Source organism: Muscardinus avellanarius (genome assembly GCF_963383645.1).
Source record: "Muscardinus avellanarius genome assembly, chromosome: 7".
NCBI lineage: Eukaryota > Metazoa > Chordata > Mammalia > Rodentia > Gliridae > Muscardinus > Muscardinus avellanarius.
In genome coordinates, this window is record NC_137793.1 from 27,055,549 (window position 1) to 27,082,708 (window position 27,160).

Consider the following 27,160-nt stretch of genomic DNA (forward strand, 5'->3'; position numbering starts at 1 on the left):
AGAAGGTCCATGCCTGGACCATCCCAGTGACAAGCCTTGGGTCTTCTGTTTCCCACGAGAGGCTAATAATAACCTTTTTAATTACTATTTGGGTTTTATTTCTGTTTTATTTCTGTCTTTTTTCTTTTGTGTGTGTGTGGTGGGGTATTGGAGTTTGAATTTCTACTACTGAGCTACACCCCTAGCCATTTTTATTTTTTTGTTTTTGAAACAGGATCTAACTAGGTTGCTGAGAATCTTGCTACCTTGCTGAGGCTATACTTGAATCTGCAATCCTTCTGTCTCTGCCTCCCAAGTACTGAAATTACAGGAATGGACCACCATGCAAAATAAGACTCACATCTTGGATCACAACTTCTTACTTTTGCCTGACAAATCTTTCCTCCTCCCCATAACCAATTTTAGTTCCAACATTCAAACACTTTTAAAACAAAGTTTAAATTTTTTACTTTGTATTTATTAATATGTGGTCTCCTCAGCACTTTTATACTTACCCCCTCAAAATATTCTTGAATTGGCAAATGTATTGCTTTACTGTAATTAAATGCATTGAGTATGTCCTTGTCTCTTGGTATGTCTGTCATAATCTAAACTTCTCAAAAGCAAGGAGGAGGCTCTTTATTTTCTTTTTTCTGTATTTTTGAGGCACACTTCATGGCTTTTTGTTTTCTTTTCAGTGCTGGTTCCAGAACTCAGAGCTTTTTGCATACTGTGGAAGTGTTCTACCACTGACCTACACCCACAGCACAACTTCTTTATTTAATAAGCCAACTTAGAAGTGAAGACTCCTGAGGTGAACTCCTAGGTCCAGAAATTACTCACCATTTTTACTTGTATGACAGTAGGCACCATTAAAAATCAGAATGCAGAAAGCATAAACCTAGGGAGAGGTCCTCGGTAGAATCATGTAATGTCTCCCCTCTTGGTACACATCTGTTGTGCAATTCCAGATGTGGTAGGAAATGGAGGCACCTGTCTTAGGCTTTGCTCATTCTTCTATCTGATAATCCATAATATTTATGCAGAGGTATTATAATAACTGCAGGCTGAAACAGCTCTCCTAAGGGAAGACTGAAGAGGAACCTGATGGTGGTCTAGGTGTATCAGCACCCCCAAGCTCTGGGGAGCTCCCCAATGCACCCAGGTCATTAGCACATACATCAATAGGCAAGTATCTCCATGCACTTTTCCATCTCCCATAGGGTCTATGAGAAAAGAGGACCATGAGAATTTGTCCCTTGATATAAAAAGGAATTAACACTGTGTGTAAGTAAAATTGGAGGACTCAACCATTTGTTATTCAGAAGACATAAATCTCATGGGCCATTTGCTTCCTCTGCTAGTCCCGAGAATTATTATGTGGCAAAATGCAGCTAAGGCATAATCAGCCCAATACCACAAGAACAGGATCAGACTTTTCTCCTTGTTCTTAGACCTACTAGAAATAGAGTAAAAGTGTTTTGATATCTTTGTACTGATAACTTTATTATGAAAAAGAAAAACACTGTTTTCCTGCCTAGTGACAGAATTTCATAGGTACATGAACTAATGGCTTATTAAGGCACTAAATTTGTTTTATTTCTTTTTAATTTCTGATTTGAGAGAAAGATGTCAGCACACATGGGTTATATTTTAGTTTCAAACTAACTGAAAGCCAGGTGTGGTGGCACATGCTGGTAATTTCAGGACTTGGGAGGCAGAGATAGGAGGATCACAGGTATGTGGCCAGCCTCAACTACTGAGGCCCTCTGCAACTAAGTGAGACCCTGTTTCAGAATAAAGAATAAACAATAGGGCAGGGGGTATAGCTCAAAGGTAGAATGCCCTTGGGTTCAATCCCAAGTTTCGGAAAAAAAAAAAACTAACTGAAAGGAAATTGAGAAAATATCTTGAACTCTTTGATTCACTAGATTGTGAATATATACCCAGATCCATAATGTTCCTATAGAGGCAAAAATGATGTCGCTGGCTCAAATTATTAAAAAATAAAGAAAAAAATAAGCAAATGAATAGAAACTAAGACCATTGCAATCATCAAGGCAATATCAGAGAAAATCAGTCTAATTAGTTTGAGTCAATTGACTAAGGGATTGATCAAAATAATTGGATGGCTACTTCTGCTTAGATGTAGTGACCAAATTAAAGAGAATATTCCACACAAGTGGATGTTACTATCTGTAGTATGTGGATATGTACTCTACACATACAGACTACTTCCATCCTATCCTCCTCCTGTATAACAAAGCAGATCCATAGCAGGCATCCAAAGCAAACAGGAATCTTACATCAAAATCATACATTGAGATGTTGGTGCTTGGAGAGAAGACTAGTTTAATAAGTCCCACTGTTCCCAATTTCTCTTCCCCTTTGGGATGCTAAGAGTTGAAATCACCACTCTAAATCTATTTCATTACTTTTTCTGGCTAATGAGCATTTTATTTTCCATTCTCAGCCCACTCCACATACCACCCTCCTCCCAGGTTCCTTTATTTAGACCTACCGAACACCCTATAAGGATTAGTTTATGTAGTCTACTTGATAAACCTGTAACCTGATTCAGAGGAGGGAAATAAAAATTAGTTACCAAATTAGTTGTTTGAATAGATCATCTAGTCTTCTGGAAAAACATGATTCTGTATCTAGACATAGTTCTAGAGCATTATAATTTGGGAAAAAAGTAGACTCTAAAGTGTAAATTGACTTTTTTATTGGTGCATTGTAATCATACATCTTGATAAAGTTCAGGGTGATAGAAACATATATTCAAAGAGTACTTTCTGAGCCCGTTCCCATTTCCTACCCCATTCCCTCCCCCTCCCCACCTCCCCATGCTCAACACATCAATTACCTTTAATAAGTTTGCACATGTACATCATGACTATTGAGGTGTTTTCCTCTTCAAATCTTCCTCCCCACCCTCATCTCCCTCGGTTAGGTCCCCTTTTTCATTCCACTAAGGTTTCTTTTCCTTTGTTTGGAGTCCATCCTGTGTCCCAATTTCTCCCTATCTTCCTCATATGAAAGAGAACATCCAACTCTTGACTTTTTGTGACTTACTAATCTCACTTAGCATAATATTCTCCAGTTCCATCCATTTCCTTGAAAGTTACAATAATTCTGGTCTTCTTTATGGCTGAGTGGAATTCTAGTGTGTGTGTGTGTGTGTGTGTGTGTGTGTGTGTGTGTGTCCCATAATTTTGTAAGCAATTCTCTGTTTATGGGCATCTTAGCTGGTTCCATGGTTGACAATTATAAATTGTGCAGTTATAAACATAGATAAGCATGCATTACTTTTATAGTCTGGTTTCAGTGTTTTAGGGTAAATACCCAGGATTGATATAGCTGGGTCATATAGTAAGTTCATTCCCATTCTTTTGAGGACCCTCCACACTGATTTCCAAAGTGGTTGCACTAATTTTCAATCCCACCAACAGTGTATGAGAGTTCCTACTTCTCCATATCTCACCAGCATTTATTACTGTTTGTGTTTTTAGTGATTGCCATTCTAATTGGGGTTAGGTGAAATCTTGGGGTAGTTTTGATTTTCTAATCTCTGATTGCCAATGATGTTGAACATTTTTTCATATATATGCATTAGCCATTTTTGTTTCTTCTTTTGTGAAGTGTCTATTTAGTTCACTTGCCTGTTTTTGTTTTGTTTTGTTTTTATTGGGTTATTTGTTGGTTTTTTTGGTGTTTTTTTTTTAGTTCTGTGTATACTCTAGATATTAGTCCTCTTATCTTTTCTCATTTTATTGGCTCTCTTTTGGGGTTCTTTATAGTTTCCTTTGCTGCACAGAAGCTCTTCAGTTTAGTGCAATTCCACCTATTAATTGTTGTTTTAATTCCTTGTGCCTCTAGGATCCTGTTGAGGATGTTTTTACCTGTGCCTCTATGTTGAAGTGTTGGTCTCATGCCCTCTTTGAGTACTACAAAGTTCCTCATTTAATTTTCAGGTCTTTGATTCTTCTTGAATTGACTCTTGTGCAGGGTGACAAAATAGGATTAATTTTCATTTTTATGCATAGAGATAACCAGTTTTGTCAGCACCATTTGTTGAATAAACTATATTTTTCCAGTATATGTTCATGGTCCCTTTGTAAAAAAAAATCATTTGGCTCTAAGTATATGGATTTTCTTCTGAATCTTCTATTTTATTTTACTTTATTGTGGTACTGAGATTTCAATCCAAGGACTCATGTCTCTTCAATTATTCTTTATAGAAAGGAGGGAATTTGGTAATTGTAAGGGCAGTGTTTAGGACATATCAGAGAAGAAAACATGACAATGATGTGGGCTAGAAAAAGACTAGCATATAATAACAGCCGGTGGGAAACTGATGGGAAGGAGGACTGATCTCAACATTCTGTTTCTAAAGAGAGGATCCATAATACATAGTTCATTGAAGAAAGAAGTATAAATCATGGAGCTTTCTTTTTTAAAAAAAATTTAATTTATATAAGTTAAGAGAAAGTCTCCACATTCTTAGCTAGTACAACATTTTGAGAGAAGGCTTGTGGGTGAAGGAATGAACAAATCAAGAGTCATTGTGTTATCACCGGAACAAAGCTTCAGGAAGCTCCCGGGAACTAGGCCTGGGTGGACACACTACCACGTCACTAGAAACTGGTGCCACTTCCAGCTGGACTTTCTATACAGAATCAACTTTTTTCTATATCTAAAAACGGATTCTCCTCATTGAGCACTTGATATTAAACTTTATTGGACAGTGGTTGCCTAGATATTTCTACTACGAATAATATCAGTATAATAATCTATTACATGTCACAAAATGCTTTCAGATCCATCTTTTACTTCTGCTCTCCAAAGAGACAATCATCTCTTCACCCATAAAATATGTATTTTGTGACAACCACAAACAAACCAGCATTCCAGGTGCCTGGAATATGTTGAAGAACGAATCAATGTCAACAGTCCCCTCATGACTCTTAAATCCTACCACAAAAGGGAAAAAAGGAAAAATATGCTAATTAATTAATTTAGTTTTAAAAAACAATAAATAAGAGAACAATAGGTATTGGGGCTACAGCTCAGTTGTTGAGCACTTGCCTAGCATATGTAATGCCCAGAATCTTATCCCCAGTACCACTAAAAATAAATAAATAAATAAATAAATAAATAAATAAATAAACAATACAATACATTAGAAGTTGATATACATATGGGATAATAAAGAATCCCATGAGCTGAGTGAAGGGGCTGAGAAGGAAAGCTCAGGGTAGACTCTGGGGTAACCTGGCTGTCTAGTTCTCCCTGAGAAACTAAATTTGAGAGGATTAGGGCAGATGAAGAAAATGCATTCAGGATGCACCAGGAAGAAGGGAATTTCAAACCAAAAGAACTGGGGAAGTCATGGTGGGAAGTTCTTGGTTCCATCTAAACCCATCCAGGAGGCCAAGTGGCTGGAGCTGAATGGAGGGGACAGAATCAGAGAAGGATTTGGGGGTCAGGGCCAAGGGTCTGAGAATCCACTGGACAATTTTACTTTAAAGTGATTAGAGGTCCTTGCAATGATGCCATGACCACCTCAGCACTAAGTCCAGCTGCCATACAGAGAGGGGCCCTTAGGAAATGATGCAGGAGGTAGGCGTTCCCACCATGATCACAGCAGCAGAATGTTCAGGGACAGCTGGAGGTAGAACAACAGGGACTGCTGAGGACTGGATGTGGGATGACAAAGCCAAGAAAGGCTCAACTAGATGTCTGAGAGGAGTTGTCATCTGCTCAGATGGAGAAAGCTTTTGTTTTGTTTTTAGGAGGGACTCAGAGGAGGAATTTTAGACATACCAAGCTTAAAAAGTCTATATAAAAGGCTACTGCACATGGGAATAATGCAAACTTTTTAGGGAATAGAAAGGAATAGGGGTCATAGCAGGGAATCCACAAAGATTTTTGAAGCTTAGAATGAAAAAAGCGAAGGAAGATTTAACATTGGCTCAGTGGCTAACATAAACCGTGATAAAATGTGCATTGGGATGACAAGACTAAAAAAGGAGCCTGTGGAGACCAGGATACTGGTTTGCATAGCAAGGAAAGGGCATGCTGGGGCTCTCTTCTCACCCAATGGAGAAAAGCAGAAGGCACTCAAGGGTGTCTCTTTCCTTAACAGAAGGGATCACTCTCCCAGCCTATGGTTGAAGGCTCCAGGAGAGATTCACCTCAAACCCATTGACTCCCTGGGGATGGGACTCTACTGCCCAGTTGAAGTTCATTGTCCTTCCTCAGATCATGAATCCAGGAGGACGCACAGGGTCTGCTAAATAACAAACACGATATAGAGACATGTTACTTCTTCTGGTTGCAAATGAGATATAGAGAGGGGAAGTACTGGCTTATATTGAGGCTATTTTAAAATCTAGAAAGCTATGTCAGTATGTGATCAGAACATATGTGAAAGATGTCATACATAGAAATCTTCCCCAAAGACAAAAATATCCTGAACTTCAAGATAGAGTTAAAGGGAGAATTAAACTTTCGGTAGATTATAAGGATAATGTTAATTTGCTCATAATTCACATTTGGTTGGCACTTAAGTATTTTACATAAAAGCCTTTTAACATTTGTATGGCAATTATTTATAAGATAGATACAGAAAAAGAGGGCAGAAAAGGGAGTCTTCAATGACTTTTAAGGGCTTTTGTTGGAAAGAGACAGAAGATACTTTAGAAATAAGTTGAATTACTTTCATCATATCATCATTATATTGTATTTACATAAGAAAGTTACATTTAAACTAGCCATGTCAATTATGACCTTTTTTTTTTTTTTTTTGCAGGTCTGGGGATGGAACCCAGGGGCATTTGATCTCCGAGCTACACCCCCTGCCCAATTTTTTATTCTTTATTTTGAAACCGGGTCTCACTGAGTTGCAGAGGGCCTCACTAAGTAGTTGAGGCTGTCCATGAACCGCGATCCTCCAGGTCTCAGCCTCCCGAATGCTGGGATTACAAGCGTGTGCCACCACACCTGGCAATTATGACCTTAAATATCTGCCACAACACTGTATGAGCACTATCACTGTCCTATGTACAAGAACCAAACAAGAACTAAGACTGAGAGAAAAGGGGCACCATTTTTTGAGGTCTTAAAATTGGTAACCCAAGCTGGGTGTCATGGCACATGCTTGTAATCCCAGTACTTGGGAGGCTAAGACAGGAGGATGGCAAGTCTGCAGGTAGCCTCAGCAGCTTAGCGAGGCCTTCCACAACTTAGTGAAAACTTCTTTCAAATTAAAATAGGGTTAGAGGTATAGCTCAGAACTAGAATGCCCCTGGGTTCAATCCCAGGTACCATCACCACAAAAACAACAAAAATTGGTACCCTGCTCGGGGGTAGAAGGCATGTGAAGGTTGCCTCTTTTCCTGAAAGTCTTCCTCTTCCCAGTGAATGAGTGAACCCTGCAGGGAGGTTCACTCTCAAACCAGTTACTTAGTCCATCCATCTGTCCTGATCCCAAAGAAAAATAATTGAATCAAAATTCTGAGAAATTTCTACCTTTAAAGATTTATCCAGAGATAAAGGTAAAAATCTAGGAATTAGTGATGTCAGATTCAGAGTAAGGAATTTCATAATTCTCAAAAATTGGTCCCAAGCTAAACAAGATAGAAAGTAATTAAATATAGTGATAAATAAAACATAAATGTATAAAGAAATGGTTCTGAATATATTAATCTAGAAGGAAATAAAAGCTTAAACAATGAGAGTTATAAAGCAAAAGAAAGGTAAGGAGTAAGAGAGAGAGAAAGAAGGGAGAAAGCAAGAGTGAGAGGAAAGCAGTCTAAGAATTGCCATTTCTAAATCTTAATACATAGAATATTAAGAGTGAAGAGGCACTGAAGATAATAAAAGATTATAATGAACACATAGAACTCTTTAATACAAGGTCACTCAAATTTGATCAATATCCCATCAAGAAAACATGTGGGCCACCTGGGAATGCAATTTGATGCAACTTCTCCAATTGCAAAATCATTATACTCTACAACTTTCTCCTGCATGCACATAACTCATGTCTTCTCATTATGCTTTTAGGGAAATTTTCCGTAGCAACAAAAACCAAAGTTCTGACCTAAATCAGGACAATTGTTGAAACTGTATACTTATGTCCTTCTCTGTAATCATTAGGCTCGTAATGAATCTGAGATCACAAGTTTAGGACCGGTCATCTCTATCATCAGAACTGAGGTCCGGGTGAGCCCCACATGCCCAGTTTCCTGACTCTGCTTCAGTCATAGGTGGCAAGACAATAGGAGTCATGTCACAGATGAAAAAATAAGGCCGGAGAACACCAGAGAACAGTTGGCTGAAGGTGTAGATGTAAGATCCATCTGTCATATTGTAAAACGAGATTTCACCAGCTTCATAGTCCAAGAAAATCCCAACACGACGGGGCCGCTGCAGCTGGAGAAGAGGCACAGACGGGGAGGCCAGCACCATGTATTCATTCCCCTTGAGCAGCCACATGGCCCAGACGCCGTTCTCTGGGGACGGTGTGGTCTCCCCCTTTCTGTGCACTGTGTCCAGGCAGACGCCTAGCCCCCACTCTGCCCTTTCGCCCACCACGACCTCCCAGTAGTGTCGACCTGAGGAGAAGCTTTGCAGGCCCAGCACGCAGGGCCACGTGTCAAATCGCTCAGGGTTGCCGGGGACATCCCTCCACAGCTCTCCGTCCTGCACGCTGCGCAGGTCAGCAGTCAGCAGAAGGCTAGGGTGTGCCGTGGCCGGGTCCAGCTTCACATCGACTGTGGAGAGAATGTGGGACATGTCAAAGGACATGCGGACTAGCAGACCTGAGCAGCTGTGGAGGAAGACAGAGGTGCCCGTTCTTTTCACTCTGGTAACTGCTAGAGATAACAAGTGGGCACGTCACCAGGAGGGGCTGCAGCACATCCCTCACCTCTGGTGTCTTCTACTGTTACCTCCCCATTGCCCAGTCAGTACTTCCCCCACAGAAAACAGCCATCAAAGACTTGAGAAACCAAATGCGTAACCATAGAGATTCTTTATCTTCATCCAAGACATTTGGGTGTACTGAGGAGGATCTTCTGCATTTAACATACAATACTCAGAGCATTTCCTTTCAAACATTCAAAAAAGTACATTAATATGGTTTCATTTTAATGTCATAACAAATACACTATTATCACTATTGCTACTACTATCACCATTCTTACTTGTCTCTAAACAGCTTCTAGTGAACTTTTATGGATACCCAAACTGAGTGGTCATCTAAGTAGGCATTGCCTGCACAATATCTATATTAAACCATGAAAGCACCCTTAGTATGGCCATTATCATCTCCACACTAGAGATGAGGAGATTCAAAGGCTTTAGATGATTTTCCCAAACTACAGGGGTAGTTAGTAAACAGTAGGCTCCCATGGAGTCCTCTAAGGCTTATCTAACATGTGTTATATCACTGCATACCTTTCATGCTCTAGCACATTTTTCCTTGCCATTTGTAGTAAAAGAAATATGTGAAACAGCTTTTATTGCAGTCTCCTTCCTTCTCTCTTAAACCCAGCTGCAGCAACAGAACCATATCCTAGCAAAACTGTCCATCTTCTCAGTGGTCCCCACAGTAGTAGAGGGCTTATGTCTGGCCTCATCTTGGAGGCTCATCTGTATCACTGCCATCATGGAAACCCTGATTTTCCTGGGAAAGTTCCCTTCTCTTTTCCAAAGTCACCAGACATCAATGCCCCCCCTCCTTGGCCTCCTTTGCTGTTCTGCCCTCTTCTCTTTGGATAAAACCATTCAGATAGAACTATGGTCTCAAGTCCCAGACCTCTTCTTTTTCTCAGCTCACTCCCTATGTGTTCTTGGATTAGTTCACTTAGTACTTTAATTTTCATTCCTATGCCGACTGATCCCTGATGCATATCATTAGCCTAGACCTTTTTTCCTAAAACTGCATATCCATAAACTCATCTGTCTACCTAACATCAACATTCAGCTATTTCTTTTTCTTTTTTTTTCTTTTTTCTCTTTTCTTTTCTTTTCTTTTTTTTTTTTTTTTTTTTGGTACTGGGGATGAAACCCAGGGGCATTCTACTTCTGAGCTACACTTCCAGCCTATATTTTTTTATTATTTATTGTGAAACAGGGTCTCACTGAGTTGCAAGGGCCTCACTAAGTAGCTGAGGCTGTCTGCGAACTGCGATCCTCCTGTCTCAGCCTCCCACATGTGCTATCATGCCCAGCTTGGGTATTTCTATTGATTGGAACATCAACATGCCCCAAAACCCAATCACCCTTCTACCCCTTCACCTGCAGGAGGACTCACAAATGTAAAGAGCCATTGCGCGATGCCAGTTCTTGAGACCCAAAACCCTGGAATCACTCATAACTTTCTTCTAATTGCAACATATAACCAATCCAATGCAAACCTTACCAGCTGCGCCTTTCCAACATACCAGGGATATGTTCGCTTCTCAGAACCTTTTGTACCCACACCTATTGTAATCCACAAATATCTTCCACTCAGTTATTATAAAGGGCTCTAAATGCTTTTCCCACTTAAGTTTGTCCTCTGTAATTTACTTGCAACGAGGCATACCCAGGAATCCTCATAAAACATTAGTCTGATCATCCTACATTTGCATTTCTAACTCTTTGGTGACCTTGTTTCTCCCTCAGAGACAAAGTGTCAAACTCTGACAGTCCATCCACCTGGCCCTAGCCTATCCCTGCAGGTCTCCCCTCATCGGGCTGTTTTCATTACTTGGCCTGAATTACCCGAGGATTTGAACTGACTCAAGGAAGACTTAGACATGAACCAGGTCCCTTCTGATAAACATGACCACATGACCTTGGCCTGTAGCTCTGGATAAGAACTGAATTAGATCTTAAAATGAACTGTAAAAACTATTGACTCTGTAAGGCTCTAAAGAACAATACAATCAGATTGAGCAAAACTAATTTCTGAAACTACTTATTCCTATAAAAAAAATCATCTACTGAATTTATAAACAAAGACACACCTTTACTGTTTACAGCTAATAAGCGATGAACCATACTTTCAAGCCCGTCACTTTAACCACATGTAGATTACCTGGGTATCCACAGCCTCGTGTTCATCAGGATTATTCACAAATGCCCACTCCTCATTCCTGTGTACAGGGTGCACCCCCATTCCCATCATTTGGCATAGTCTTGTGCCTCACTGTAATCAATGGGATCCTCGGGGAAGCCAGGTGATCCTCCCGTTCAGCATGGAAGCCTTTAAGGGCAATCATGTGCCACTGTGCTATGGTAAAATATACCTTTGGCCTTCATCCTGCTCCCTGACATACAGCTCCAAATGTCCTAGGAGTCTCCAGAAAGAGAAAAGTATCTTCTGTATGTGAAGGAGGTGACTGGCAGCTGGCCTGATAAGTAGCTTCAGGATGGGGTCTGGCTGCTTGGGGTACCATCCTGGGGTCAGAGGGACTGAACTTTCAGCCCTACATCCTTCTGTAATATGGCCTCCTTCCAACCCTGGCAGCTAAAAGATGATCTGTTTCAAAGCTGATATTTTTCCTTCTTTGACCTCCCCCTTTTTATACTCCCTGTGACACATGGCATGTTATGATCTGTTTGCTGACAGATGGGGACCTGGCAACTGTGAATTTGAATTGACTCAAGGGAGACTTAGACATGAACTGTGCCTCTTTTGACAAACACACCAACATGACTCTGGCTTGCGGATCTGGATAAGAACTGACTCAAAGAAGAATTAGACATGAATTATATTCCTTCTGATAAGACACCAGCATGACTCTGAAAAACTAACTCTTAAATGGGACTTGATTCCTTTCTTTGGGGAGAATCCAGGGCTTGTTGTTGAACTCCTAAGTTCACTGGTGTCTCCAATTTGCTAGAAAATCAATACATTTCTTTTTCTCTTTTCCCAAAGGCCTGTCTCAATTATTTGGTTCAGTAAATTTGGGGAGGTACCAGTATTACCAATAGGAGTGTAACACTCCTATTCTGGGGAGGAGAGCTGGCTGAAGGTGGAGTTGACAGACTAACAGCCAATGAGCTGTTTACTTACGCCTGCACCACAAAGCCTCATAAACCCCAAAGACTGAGAGCTTCTGGGTAGCGGAACACATGGAGATTCCCAGAAGGAGCTGCGCCCAGAGAGGACAGAGACATGGACCCCCCATGCCCCTTCTCCTCTACCTCACCCTGGTCATTTCCTTTACCTGCTGCTTATCCGTATCCTCTGTAATACCCTTTATAATAAGTGACTAAACCTAAATGTTTCTCTGTGAGCCTGTCTAGCGAATTAATTGAACTCAAAGAGGGGGTTACAAGAAGCCTGGCCTGTAGTGGGATAGTCAGAAGCACTGACCACAACCTGCTTGTCACCCGCGCCTGAGGTAGGGACACTTCTATGGGACCAGGCTCTCTACCTGTTGGAGCCAATATAACCTCCAGGTAGAGTGTCAGGATGGAACTGAGTGAGACACCCAGCTGGAAATCCACTGGAGAACACATGAGCTGCTGCTGGGAAGAAACTCCCACACAATTTGGTGCCTGGAGGTGCTGTGTTGCATTGACTATAGGAGACAGGGTTGGTGGTGGTAATAACCCTGCTCTCAGGAAGGAGGTGGGGCTGTCGGCATGTGTCCCCAAGTAAGGGGATGTCACACAGAAGCCGCCACACTCAGTCTTGAGGGCCTGCTCTCACAATAATGCATGCAATGCTTGCCTCTGGGACTCTGAGTTCTTTTTGGTACCACAAAATGACTGGTATGTTACATGGGGCAATAATGGTCAAATCCTGGGCCCCCGCTCCCAGCTCTGAGATGCAGCCCACCTTGGAACCTCCTCAGCATTTCTCTCATGCCCGGGATGCGACACACTGTCTTCAGCTCCAAGGGGATGGTCTCTGGCTCCAGCCGGGTGACAGTCTTACTTCTGAGAAGAGCAGAGGACCACAAATGTGAGTGCGGCTAGCACCAGCCTCCTCTGCCCCTCCCAAGCCCTCCACTGATTCAGAAAGAAGGCATACCTGTTCAAGACTTCTCCCACACCCTGGAAGTGAAAGGGAAATACAAACAGGCGTAAGGAAGACCTTAGAATTCCTTTTGACAAGCTGGGCATGGTGGCACATGCTCGTAATCCCAGTACTTGGGAGGCTGAGACAGGAGGATAGCAGGTTCACGCCCAGCCTCAGCAACTTAGTGAGACCTGTTTCAAAATAAAATAGGGCTGGAGTGTATCTTAGAGGTAGAATGCCCCTGTGTTCAGTCCTCAGTGCCACACAAAAAGAAATCCTTTTAACAGACTGAAGACACACTTTAAAAACTTATTACATTGTATTAGAAATTGCTAATGATTAAGATAAAACCATAGGTGACAAAGGATCTCTGCTGATGAAAACCAAAAATAGATTATAACTTAATTCTCACATGAAAATCAATTAATAAAATTAGTAATAATTAGACAGACTGACTTAGGTTAATTTTCACGAAATCTATCATTCAATTATCTATCAATTGAACTATTAATTGATAATTCTGGCACTTGTCGATTTTACTAAGGATTTACATTCTGTACCTTATGCAGATGAAATTAGGTTAAAATCATTCTAAATATTTGGCAGAATTTATTTTATCCCTACAAAAGTAGGGATAAGCTGGGTGTGGTGGCGAACACTTGTAATCCCAGTACTTGGGAGGCTGAGACAGGAGGATCACACAGGCTTGAAACCAGTTTCAGCTACTTAGTGAGGCTCTCAGCAACTTAGTGAGACCCTGTTTCCAAATAAAATATAAAATAGGTCTGACAGTGTAGCCCGGAGGTAGAAGGCCCCTGAGTTACATTCCCATTACCACACACAAAAAAAAGTAGGGATAAAAAAATACAGTACTGGAGCCAGGCGTACAGCTCACCAGTACAGCATTTGCCTAACATGCCCAAGGCCCTGGGTTCCATCCCCAGTGCTGAAAAAAAAAAAAGTTATCCAACATGTCCTTGCAAGAGAACCTCAAATTCTTCTGTGTTTTGGGGGGACAGGTTACTGGGGATAGAACCCAGAGGTGTTCTACCTCTGAGCTATACACCCAGGCCTTTTTATTTTGAAACAATCCCACTAAGTTACTGCACAGTGACCTTGAACCTGCAATCATCCTGTATCAACCTCCTCAAATTCCTAATTCTTTAAACCTACCTATCAAAGCTACTCATATAAGTAGATAAGAAAGTCATTACTATCGGACAACATTATATCTCAAAGGAAAATTAAACAAACCATCTGCACTTTATTTTTTTCTTTCCTAAAAGCAGTCAGCAGTCAGGCAAATTTTGTTAAGGCTTAAAAAGCAGAGAAATAAACTGCCTAATCCTATATGCCAATGACAGGCCTTGGTCTTGGGGTTGGAGTGTAAAAGAAGCTTACTGGTACTAGATAAGGGAGGAGGACATAAACATAAATTTGAATTACCCAAGAATATATCATCCTTAAGATTTGTATTATAAATTATTTTAACACGTTCATGGTGTAAAAATATTATTTGAGGTATAGTGAAGTGAGGCAATGAATATTATCATTAAAAATGTTGAAATTCAGTTGGGCATGATGGCAAATGCCTGTAATACCAGTACTTGGGCGGCTGAGAGAGGAGGATCCCTGATTCAAGGCCAGAATCAGCAACTAAGCAAGGCCCTCAGCAACTTAGTGAGACTCCGTTTCAAAATAAAAATTAAAAGGTAAAATGTCCACCGGGTGTGGTGGCACACGCTTGTCATCCCCACACTTGGGAGGCAGAAACAGGAGGATCGTGCAGGTTCGAAGCCAGCCACACTGGCTTACGAGACCCTGTTTTCAAATAAAAATATAAAATAGGTCTGCGAGTGTAGCCTGGAGGTAGAAGGGTTTCTAGGAACCCTAGTACCACCAAAAAAAAAAGGTAGAATGTCCTTGGATTTAATCCCCAGTACCAAAAAGAGAATGGAAAAAAAGAAAAGTTCATGAATCGTTAAACTAAGTTTACTTTTTAAATACTTAAGTTTTTGTCTTTAATATGAGCAACAAGGTTGGGGGTGGTGGCGCACACTCCTTAATCCCAACATTTGGGAGGCAGAGACCAGAGGATTATGGTTCACGGACAGCCTCGGCTACTTAGCAAGGCCCTTCACAACTCAGTGAGACCCAGTTTCAAAAAAATAAAAATACTCAGCGTTTGGGAGGCTGAGACTGGAGGATCACAGTTCATGGACAGCCTCAACTACTTAGTGAGGCCCTCCGCAACTTAGTGAGACCCTGTTGCAAAATAAAGAATAAAAAATAGGGCAGGGGGTGTAGCTCGAAGGTCAAATCCCCTGGGTTCCATCCCCAGACCTGCAAAAAATAAAATAAAAATACTAAAAAATAGGGCTGGGAGTGTAGCTTGGAGGTAGAATGCCCCTGGTTTCCATCCCCAGTGCCGCAAAACAAACAAAACAAAATATGAACATCAGGATTCTCTGGAGTCCCTCTGTCTTGATCTTAGTGCTTAGCCTTAGAATGCCTTCCTAGCACGTTCTTGGGTGCTTTTTGGGTACCCGAGTGCCCAGTTTCATGTCTGCCTGAACCAGAACAGGCCTCACCTCCAGCAAGCCCAGGGCAGGGCGATGGCACCTCTCTTCCAGCTCCTCCACCAGCTCTTTCAGGACCTTGTTCTGCTGGACCAGCTGGCTCTTACTCTCCCTCAGCCTCTGTAGGGTGGCCCTCTCCTCCTCCTCCAGACGCCTCAGCTGCAGCTGCTCCTCATGGGCCAGAAAGCCACGATGCTTCTCAAACTCCAGCCTGAAACGCTGTCTTTGAGTTTCCACCTTTTCCTGGAGCAAGATGGTAACCACAGCATCAGCAATGGGAAGGGAGCTGGGCTTGCAGAGGACCCCTCTGCTCGCTAATGGCCTGCAGAAACAGCATCCTGGTGGAGTTTCCAAGCTTGGAGCTTGGATAGAGTACTAGGTCTGGTTCCCATGTTGCCATAGACTGGGGGAGGGACATTTTTATATACAAGTTTCCACATCATAAGTAAAATGTAACAGAAAGAGGGGCATGGGGATTTCAGTTAAATGCTAATCTGTTGAGCACAGTGAAGGGCGAGTCCAGTCACACAAGAGAAGTCACTTCCAACCTCAGATTCGTCGCCGGCAGCACTAGAAACCACTGGACTGAGAGGAGAATTGAAGAAGCCTGAGTGTGCAAATGTGAACAACACAGGGCTTAGGGAGGAGAAAAACACAAACGTTCTTTCATGTCATGGTAATTGTGGAACCAAACTAAATGTCACTAAGGCCATTTACTTAATATTATTCTTCTGGTTTCCACTCAAATCTCACATTTACAATTTTCTTTCGGGGCCAGGGTGGAACCCAGGATGTCACAAATGCTAGGCAAGCACTGTGCCACCAAGCTTCCCCCCAGGGTCACATTTAAGATATCTGAGTAGACCTAAGGAACATCCTTCATGTTACAAAGTTATGGCATCTAAATCTAATTCTCTCTAGATTAGTACCTAGAAAACTACTTTAAACTGAGTATGAGAAGTAAATTATTCTCCCAAATTATTCATGCCATGGAATCTCTGCTCTGTTTTTAAACCTGATTTTTTCGGGGGGGGGGGGTAACTAAAAGACTTAAACTATCACTTTTTTTTTTAACACCAAAATAGTAGTTCTGTCCAAATCCCCTAAGACTAAACTCCTTTCTCCAATTTTCCGTTCCTACCTACTTCTACCATTTTCTAAATCTCCGGATTCATACAATCTCTGCCTCTTTATAAAGTCAACCAACTCTGAATTCCATGATCTGTCTTCTGAGAGGTTCAGTTCACGTGGACATACGCGCTGCTCCCTCGCACCCGGTGGGGCGGGCGGCTGCGTTGGGCTTGTAGCTCCTCTACTGAGGAAGCGCTGAGCTGTGTTTGGGCTGGAGGGGCGGTGGACGGAAGGGCTTGTCGTGGTCCATCTTCCTTTCACAGCATTCTCTTGGGTACTGCAAATGTATCTGAAGATACAAAACTGAGGAGTGCTTCATAGATTTAGGGTTCAGTTCTATCAAATATGTCCTCGTATTTAGCTCATTTTGACACTTTATTGGTAAAGATGATGCATGTTTGCTTGTCTCTGAGCAGAGCTGGTAGCATTACCTCCATGTAAGAATAGGCATGGAGGATTTCAAAAAAGTGGAAATACAGGACTTGGACATGGAGATTCTGGTTTTATAAATATGTAATCAGGCCAAGACTGAAAGCAATTTTCTTGGATTACTAGCCTGAGAAGAACAAAATTTTTGAATCAGTGTTTAACTTTACTTATAATCAACAAATAAAATGAAAGTATAAAACACATCCCGTAAAAGAAACGTAGCCAGAAAATGGTACTTATGGAATACCTGTCTTAGGATTGGGTATAAATCTAAATTTTTGAGGGAAATAATTATAAAAATATAAAGAATAGGCAGAAAATAAACATTATTTGGAGAGGGAGAAAGATCAATCAAGAGCACTATGTAAACATTCTATAAATAATTTTCTATAATACACTGCAAATATCATGTACCAAATAGTTTCACAATCTTGTCACAGTTGACAGTGTGACCACTGAGGTATGAGCACTGAGGTTACGGGGTGGTTAGCGGCATTCCCGGCCCTACCCAGTAGATGGCAGCAGCACACCATCCCTCCGAATCTTTATACTCCAAAATGCATCTGGGGAAGGGGCATTTTGCCCCCCCACCCCCACCCCGTGTGTGTGTGTGTGTGTGTGTGTGTGTGTGTGTGTGTGTGTGTGTGTGTGAGAGAGAGAGAGAGAGAGAGAGAGAGAGAGAGAGAGAGAGAGAGAATATGAATGAGGGAATATGTGAATGGATAACTGAAAATAGGCCCAAAGTTCTGATCCTGTAATATGGAAATAATTAAATTGACTGTGATAAATTGTGTTAATATCCATTATCAAATTCATCTCACAAATGCAATTTTAAAGTGAAATTCCCCATGATAGAGATATAGCAGTGTTTTTTTTTTTTTTTTTTTTTTTTTTACAATGAAAGCAAAAGAGTAAATCTATTTATTCATGATTTTGGTTGAATAGTGTCAATAGAGGTTTAAAATGAATATGAGAGACTATGATTCAGGGTGATAATGTAGTATTTTCTTGGGCAACTAAGTAGACAGAGAAAGAGTGTTGGAGAACAGAAAATACAGGGATAATGGCTTGGATCCCTCAGACCACACGCCTCCTGAAGCCTTGATAGCATCTTACCTTCCAAATGATGGTCTTCTTCCCCACGTTAGCCTCCTGCGCCAAAGCCTCGTCCATCTCTTTCCTCATTAGTTCCAGGGCCATCTGTAGCTTCACCTGTGCGGGGAGATATTCCAAAACCATCACAGCTGTACCCATCCAGCACTTAAACTTACCCAGATTTGTGAGAATTGATGGAGATGAACTGAAAACTCCCTAGAAAACACATAAATAATTTTGACCTCTTTAATAATTTAACTAAACTAGACGTAAATGTCTTTTAATACCAGACACAGAAATTGATCTTAATGTGTACCCATAGCAGGGCATGGTAGTGCCAGCCTGTAGTCCCAGTACTTGGGAGGCTGAGACAGGAGGATTGCAGGTTCAAAGTCAGCCTCAGCAACTGAGAGAGACTTTCAGCAACCTAGTGAAACTCTGTTTCAAAATTAAAAAAAAAAAGAAATTAAAAGAGCTGGGGGTATAGCTCAGAGATAGGGTGTCCCTAAATTCAATCACCAGTACCAAAAAACAGAAAAAAGAAAAAATTGGTAAAAGCTAATGAACATTATTAGATGAAATGTCATTTGTTAGTGTTAGGCTGAAGAACAATGCAATTTCTTATTTCATACTTATGATAAGAAAAAATGTTTATTAGTAGTAGTTTTAGTAACATTATATAGCCAGAAATAAACCTTTTCAATGAACTTTTAAATGAAACCTTTAAGTAAAAAAATTATAATATTCTGTAAATCTCATAAGGAGTAAAAGAAAATAACCTCACAGAGATTAAATCCCTCCTCAGTGACAGAACTCCCACAACAGGTAAATGTGTATGTCTTATTTACAGAGAACACCCACAAAGGTACATACATAGCTATGTTTTTAGTAGACACAAATACAAATTCTATCTCCAAAGTTCTCCAGTAAATTCTACGTACACATTATTTGCTTTATTTATTTATTTATTTATTTATTTATTTATTTATTTTTGGTGGTACTAAGGGTGGAACCTAGGGGCTTTTCTGCCTCCGGGATATACTCCCAGACCTACTTTATACTTTATTTGGAAACAGGGTCTCACAAAGTTGCTGAGAGCCTCACTAAGTAGCTGAGGCTGGCTTCGAACCTGTGTGATCCTCCTGTCTCAGCCTCCCAAGCGCAGGGATTACAAGCGTGCGCCACCACCCCCAGCCATTATTTTTTTTTAAATAGTATGCTGGTGCCAGGCGTGGTGGCACAGGCTTGTAATCCCTGCGCTTGGGAGGCGGAGACGGGAGGATTGCGCAGGTTTGAAGCCAGCCTTGCTAGCTTAAGAGACCCTGTTTCCAAATAAAAATATAAAATAGGTCTGGGAGTGTAGCCTGGAGGAAGAAGGGTCTCCAGGAACCCCAGTACCACCAATAAATAAATAAATAATAAATAAATAAATAAATAAATAACTTAAAAATAGTATGCTGTATATAATGTTGCACATAAATAAATTAGAACTCAGTGTCATCTGGCAAGCTGGGCACATTGACGTTTATTTAGAGCACTTTGATATTCGTATGTGGAGAACAACTACCTCTGACCAAAGGACGGAACTGTGAGCCAACGCAAGGAGATGAAAGAAGGGTGGTGTGTTTGGGGAAACAGTGATTGGGCTATTTTTACTGGGGCTCATGTTCAGCTAGGATGAGTGGTAGAAATATAAGGCCCTAGAAGGCCCTGAGTGCAGGCTGAGGAACAGAGATAACACTTTATTTGGTATTTAACTAAAGAGCCACTGAACATATATGATAGTAACCTTTGCTCTCTGCGGTACTTTCTGGATTCAATCAGGCAGGAGCATACTTTAAAGTATAACTAGAAAGCACCCAATGCCTGTATTTTGTAGAAGACAGCAGAAATCAAACAGAAAACTGGAGCGAGATTTATAGGAAGGAGGGCTGTTGACTAGAAAATATCCCAATCTTTAAAACAAAGTAAATAAATTTTATGAAAGCCAATATTTGTAATTTATTACAGTGTGATATAGTAGTTGGTCATGTAGATCCGTAGTTTAAAGATGACTTTGACTATGTGTATGTGTGTGCATGCTAGTAGCTATTCCAGATGTTAAGAATTCAAGGGCATGTAGAATATGTCCAAGAACCCTTAAGTGGCACCAACAGGAAGAATTTTATACCCAGCTCCTCCACAGATGCCACATTCAGGGCTCAAATACTCCAATACCAAACATCTCTTCAAGTCCCCACATATTTGTTGAACAAAGAGTGGGCTGTGCGCTCAGCTCAGCTCCTGACTCCCACTCCAGGGGGCACAGCCATTCGCAAGGTTTATTGGCGTCCCGAAACCATGCCGAACCGGATGCTATCCTTAACCCTTGTCCAAACACCTGTGGCTTGTTTGGGGGACAATATTAATTAACGTAGAGATGAACTCGACGCGAACGCAGATCTACATGTGTGGGCTGTTTTGGAGAGATGAACTCTACGCCAAAGGCAGCCGGGGACGCCCGTCTGAGCTCCGAGGAAGGGCAGATAAGAGCTGTGGGGGACCCCGAGGTGTCTCTGGATCCGGGTCCCGAGGATGCTCAGCCCTCCCGCTCACCTGGTAGCGCGCCGCGGCCTCCTGCAGCGGCGCCCGGCGGTGTCCCCGGTGCTCCGGGGCGGCGTCGCAGACCCAGCACAGCGCCGCCTGCTCCTCCTCGCAGAAGCGGCTGAGCTCCTCGCCGTGCCGCGCGCACCTGCGCGCGCCCGCGCCCAGCCCCAGCTGCCGCACGCTGTCCACCAGGCCGGCCAGCTGCCGGTTGGGCCGGAACCCCGAGGGCTGGAAGGGCGCGCGGCACTGCGGGCAGGCGAAGACGCCGCCCTGCGCGCGGTCCGACTTGTCGCAGAACTCGGTGATGCACCGCAGGCAGAAGCTGTGGCCGCAGTCTACACTGACCGGCTCCTGCAGGAAATCCAGGCACACGGGGCACCGCGCCTCCTCGCGCAGCCGCTCCCCCGGCGCCCCCGAGGCCATGGCGCGGTCCCCAGCAGGACCGAGGAAGGGCAGCAGCCTCCCAGAGGCAGCCGGGGGTTATCGCTGGCCCCGGGCCAGGGATCCGTGGAACCACTCCTGGAGAAAGTTCACTGCGCAGACACCCTGACCGCAGGGTAAAGATAACTCAGTACTGAGACCTCCCAGAACACCGAACTCTTCCTTCTTTTCTTTAAAAGAACAGTGTGGAGTGCTTTAACATAATGCAATGGCTAAGACATCTTAAGCTGAAAAGTCACTGGAGTTTAAATTATTATCCCAAAAGGTTTAAAATCTAAAAAATTTTGCAAACATTCCTTAAGTGTATCGATCAAGGGAAAGATTCTATTCTAACCAAGCTCTGGTCCTCGCGGGATGTTCAAGTGAACTGGATACAGCGCGCACACTTGGCTAAGGATAAACTCGGAAACTTCAAATTCGTTTCTTTAAACAGCATACTCATTTTTTAAAATCTTTTTTTTTCAAACTTTTATTTTTCTACCTTCTTGTTTCATGATAAAGAAACAGAGATACCTTCTGACATCTGAACAGATATGTATAACAACGATAGGTCTACGGCCCAGCGACAATTCTGAAAATTTCAATACGTATCTGGCCTGTGTCTGGCGACTGTCCTATAACAAGTGCACATGTGTGTTAAAATTGTTGCAGTGCATGCACAGAGCTAAGATATTGGTTAGGAGGAATACTTCACACACAGCCGGTCCATGCTGCTGCACCTGAAGTGTGGAGAAGCCTGATACAAAAGCAAGACAGAAGATGTGACTTTCAGAGGGGAGGCAGAACCAGGGTGAGTGCGCTAAGGTCATCAGTGGCATCAGAGAGAACACACTTCCAGGAGAGTCTGTCACCAGAGGGGGATAGATGAGTTTAGAGTGCTGATTGTCATGCCTGGGGCAGATCATTCAGTCTGCTCCTCAGCACACTGGCCAGGGAGGAAGCTCACGGACAGCACTGGGACCTGAAGGTACAGGGATGAAGAGAAGAGATAGGACCTGGCTGTCAAGGAGCCTGAAGATTAGCTGGCAGAGGGCCAGGCAGAATCATGCAAACAAATAATTAATAATAAGCTGAAACAAATAATTAATAATAAGCTGAAACATATTAATTGGGAGAAATGTCAGGCACAGCTCTTGCAGGAATGTAACAGAAGACGTAGCTAGTCTGCAGGGCTGGAGTCACACTCTCGAGGGTTTCCAAACTAACATGTGAGAGACAGCAAGTAGTACCCCCTCCCCAGCCATGCGCTGCAGCCTGAGGACACAGAGACACAATATCAACTGCTGAGGGAGGGGGTAGCTGGCCCCACCCAGATGGCTCAGCCTAGACGGGCAGGCTGCCACATGGCCTGGTGAGGACAAGATAAATTTGTAAAGGATGCTGGGCTAGATGACTCAGGCCTGGCAGCTCCTCTGAGGTGTGAAGGTTTTGTAAGCACAGATCTTGGCCTGGAACTTTGGAGTGAGCAGGATCTAAAGGAACTTTGAGGCCATCTGTCTAAAGGTTAGGTGCATAATTGAAATGGGTAGAGCCTCTGAGAGCAAAGGCTCTAAAACACGGACAAAATATTAAAGATGTGACATTAGAGAAGAAAACCAAAGAGCAGAGGGCTCAGGGGTAGAAAAGCAGACCCCCGCTCCAGACTAAAGGCCGTGCCCATGCTGGTATTGAAAAATTGCTCTAGTATTAATTTCCAAAATGTAAAAAGCAGTCAGAGCCTGGGTGCTGTGCAGGCACTCAGCCAGGGAGGGACAGCAGCTGTTACAATGCACCCCCTCTTTTATCCTAATGTAAAGCTTTTAGCCCTAAAAGTAGGTGGAGACTATTAAAAACCCCAAAAATCACAGTGACTTTTCCTGGGGCATTTCAGGGCCATAAAGATAGGGCGGAAGCCAGGTAGATTAATGACCCCTGCGCAAGAGTACTATCCAGAGACAAAGAGGCACCATCTGGCTAAGAAATAAGTTACTAGCCCATTGCTTTGGTAATGCTGATAAGAACATACCAGTACAAAATCTCTTTAAAACTAGAGATGGAGAGGGGGTCAGAGTTCCATTTTCAGGCTCCCCAGTATGTGTGTCAGCACACTGCTTTTTCCTTCGTTTCTTTTTCTATTTCCTACTGACTTTGTAATAAAGACTTGTTAGAGCTGTACCAGGCTGCCTATTCGTTTTAATTTTCCCAGTCAACAAACTTTAGTTGAATAGAGAAAAAGAGCTCACAGCATCATTACAACCATAACAGCTCCATGTGTGGAGAGGCTGGGCAGCTCTGCCACTTTGTTCTGATGTCATCTTACACACAAGGACAGTGCCAAGGTGACGCTTATGTGGCTGCCCAGAGCACTGAGTGATCTAGTAGTCACTCCATGCTTAGTAGAGTCTGGCATATACTAGATGAATTTAACTGAAAAATCGTATAATGAATGGAAGAAGGAAAATGATTCGAAGTGTCAGCCACATCAGGGAGATTTTTTTCTGTGTTCACTACTGTATCTCCAGGACTTTATAGAATGACTGGCACATAGACAATAAGTACTAGCTAGTGCGTAAATAAACAAACAGAATGAATATAGTTTATCAGAGAAGAAATGAAAGAATTCAGAGGTGACCATATTTACTGTTGACTGTGAGATCTGTATTTTTCTACATTTTACATGTATGATCTTGCTGTATGTCTCTATAACTCTAGCAGATGCTGAAACATTGATTTTACAAAACCTGAGACATAATAAAGCAATATATTTGCCCAAATGAACGGATAAATCATTAGGCTTACTTAAACCCAGCTATCCCACTGTGCAGGGGGCTAAGGAAAGATCATCCTTCTTATGTGGGGTTCCAGTGGTTTTCAGGAGGATGAAGTGAGATGGTGAGCTCATTTCTAGTTTTAGAGTTGCTAAGCTAAAATTGTTTTCTCTCTGACACAGTAGACTAAGAATGAGGCCTAAGCATCATCCCTTTAGGTCATATCAATGCTGGTAAGCAGTGGAGTAGATGATGGATGGATGTCGTTTGTTTACATGCACTATGGGAAGTCCTGCCCAGGAACAGCCTAGCTTAGTAGGGTGGTCTAACTTCACTTTGGATTTTCTCATGCTCTCTCCCTAGGGTGAATAAAACATGTCATTATGTTGTCACCGCATCTTGTTGTTAACTCAGTTCTGAGGCAGGGCTTCTCTTACTCCCCATCCTAATACCATCCTCGGGACTTATTTCCAAGCTGCATAGTTTCAAATCTTTAGCCAGCCCCCACCCCTCCACCCTCCATCTTTTATATTCTTCTCCTGCCTTCTCTGAAATTCTACTAGGTCACTGAGCTATGGACTCCACCATCATCTGAACACTTGTCTCTCCTCTTGTTCTTCATTTCATTCCCATCATGGCTCTGGGCTCCTAAAACAGTATCTCTGGGATATTGGTGTTTACTTTCCCACCAACCGTTTTCTTGCCCAAAGCTCTCCGCTCTCCTTGGCCACACCCTTTCCCTCAGCTTGGGGGATCCACAATCTTCCTGCCCCAGAGCCCCCAGCTCAGCCTAATTTATAACTTAAAAAAAAAAAAATAAACCACAAACCTCAAGAGCAACAGCCTGTGACTCCGCATTTATTTGGCTTGTGGTTTGTAAAGGGACCTCTGTTTCTTCTTTTTTTTTTTTTAATTTTGTATTGGTGCACTGTAGCCATGTGTCTTAATGGAGTACAAGATGGTGGAAGCATACATGCATACATCACCCAATTACTCCTTACCCAGTTCTAGCCTGATCCCCTCCCCCTCCCTCTTTCTCATGTTTGGCTTAGTGATTGACTTTGATATGTTTGTTAATATACATCATATGCATTGGAGAATTTCCTCTTCCCCCCTCCCATCCCCTCAGGTTGCCTTATTTGCTCATCTATAGTATCTCCTTTTTCATATAGAGTTCCTCCTATTTTCTCCTATTTTCTCCCTAGCATTTGCATATTTAGGGAGAGCATCCAATTTCTCATTTTTTGTGACTGACTAATCTCACTTAGCATAATGTTTTCCAGTTCCATTCATTTCCCTATAAATGACATAATTGTGTTTTTCTTTATGGCTGAGTAGAATTCCATTGTATACATATCCCATAGTCTTGGCTTTTCATGAGAATGTAAGGGCAGATAAAGTGTGTATTTGTTGGGTTAACTCATAAAAGGTGGAGGAAAATCAGGGAAAATTCATGATGATGTTGAAAGATGGTTTCCCCCTGGAAACAAGAGGCAAGATACTACAAACAAACAAAAATGAAACAAACAAGACCCCTCCCCAGACTAAAAAGTTTAACTTAAATTTATTTTTTGAAATAAACACATTTTCAAAGAAAATACCATATGAAAGTATTATGATCACAATTAGGTCTGTCGAAAATTTTTTTGTCAAAACTTTAATTTTAAAAGTACAATTTATCTGAAACACAAGTCATCCTAGATGAGTATGATTAGAAGTATCAGTCCAAAAAGTTGAATCCCAGATACTCTTGCAGCTTTCTGTGACAGGCTCCGTCAGCTTGTCACTGTCCAGTTCTGCCTTTCCACATTGGTGGTGGGCCGCTCTTCAGTACAGGTGTTCTCTGGTGTTCCTTTAAGCTTGATTCCACTAATGCAGCATCTGTATTTCCCAAGAGCGGTGTTTATGATAAAAAAAAAAACATTTTTGAAGCTGAAACTTACCTGCATCCAGATACCACTGCCCTGACAGACCTTGCAGTGACCCTAGAGAGTTGTATAGATATCTCTACCTATGTCCTTCATGGTAAAAACAAGTCTTACCATAAGATTTATGTGGAATATTGTACATGAATGTATGGATTCTAATATACATCCAACAAATGCTCACCCAAACACCTCCCTCCCTCATTACATAATGCAACTGGGAGAAAGAAAAGGAAGTGAAAATCCTAGGGGATGTAATCTGTTTAATTATCTACCGGGACTTATTGTTCTGAATCTCCATTGTGCTTTCAACATGCAAGGCTTTCTCTATAATTTAGCACTAGATAATTTATGAAGATAATAATAAACCATCGGTTAATTTCAAGATATGGTAGTCTTGAATGCTTACTGACCCCAATTATTTGTCTTCTGTGGCTGATTGTTTCAGTTAATTCACTAGTTTTACTCGGTCAATTGACTCCAGAGACTGGTTCTAAATTAAAAACAGTCATCTTGTTTATGTTTGTCCTGGCACATTAGCAAATTCTCCATTTACCATAACCCCCATTATCTAGGAGCTTCTTAAGCACAGACCTCAGAAGCAAGGGCAGTAAGTTCTAGAAAATTTGCTGAGGAAGCTGTTCTGCCTTCGGTTTCAGTGCTTATGTGCAAGACCTCCGCAGATTTAAACACATGGTTGTTTCCCTGTCATTGTTTTATGAGCAGCTATGTTTGATAAAGCCGAGCTTCCCAACTCTCTATAATTGCAGAGGCAAGAAATAATTGTGTTTACAAATATGTCCTTTATTTCATCTGGATTGAACTCAAGGGACTATAATAATCTTGAGCTATATAGCCTTGTGCAGGTCATTTACTGTGTTTGTCAGCTTTCCATTACTATAACAAAATACCCAAGGTAATCACTAAATAAAGGAATAGGTTTATTTTGGCTCATGGTTTCAGAGGTTCCGTCCATGGTATCTTAGGACTGTGGCAGAACAGTACATCATAACAGGGCCACATGGCAGAGAAGGCCTGCTCACCTCATGGAGACCAGAAAGCAAAGAGAGAGAGGAGCCTGGGTCCCCTTCTAGGCCACACCACCAATAATATGAGTTCTTTCTCCTAGGCCCCACCTCTGAGAGAATCCACCACCTGCCAGTAGCACCACAGGCTTGTGTCCAAGCCTTCAACACATGGGCCTTTGGGAGACAATTC

General features: G+C 42.0%; 2 protein-coding genes across 2 annotated transcripts in view; one reads left to right on the top strand and one right to left on the bottom strand.

Annotated features, from left to right (window-relative positions):
- The window catches only part of LOC308265016 (olfactory receptor 2G6-like), a gene marked incomplete at both ends in the record, with an annotated part of 658,093 nt that overhangs the window by 576,594 nt on the left and 54,339 nt on the right, over window positions 1–27,160 (top strand). The window lies entirely within an intron of this gene.
- TRIM58 (tripartite motif containing 58) lies at window positions 8,173–21,252 on the bottom strand (the record flags this gene model as incomplete). The annotated part of the gene is made up of 6 exons (XM_080699334.1): window positions 8,173–8,762; window positions 12,827–12,927; window positions 13,022–13,044; window positions 15,601–15,831; window positions 18,265–18,360; window positions 20,839–21,252. The coding sequence occupies 6 exons, from the start codon at window positions 21,250–21,252 to the stop codon at window positions 8,173–8,175; spliced, it is 1,455 nt and encodes a 484-aa protein (XP_080555460.1).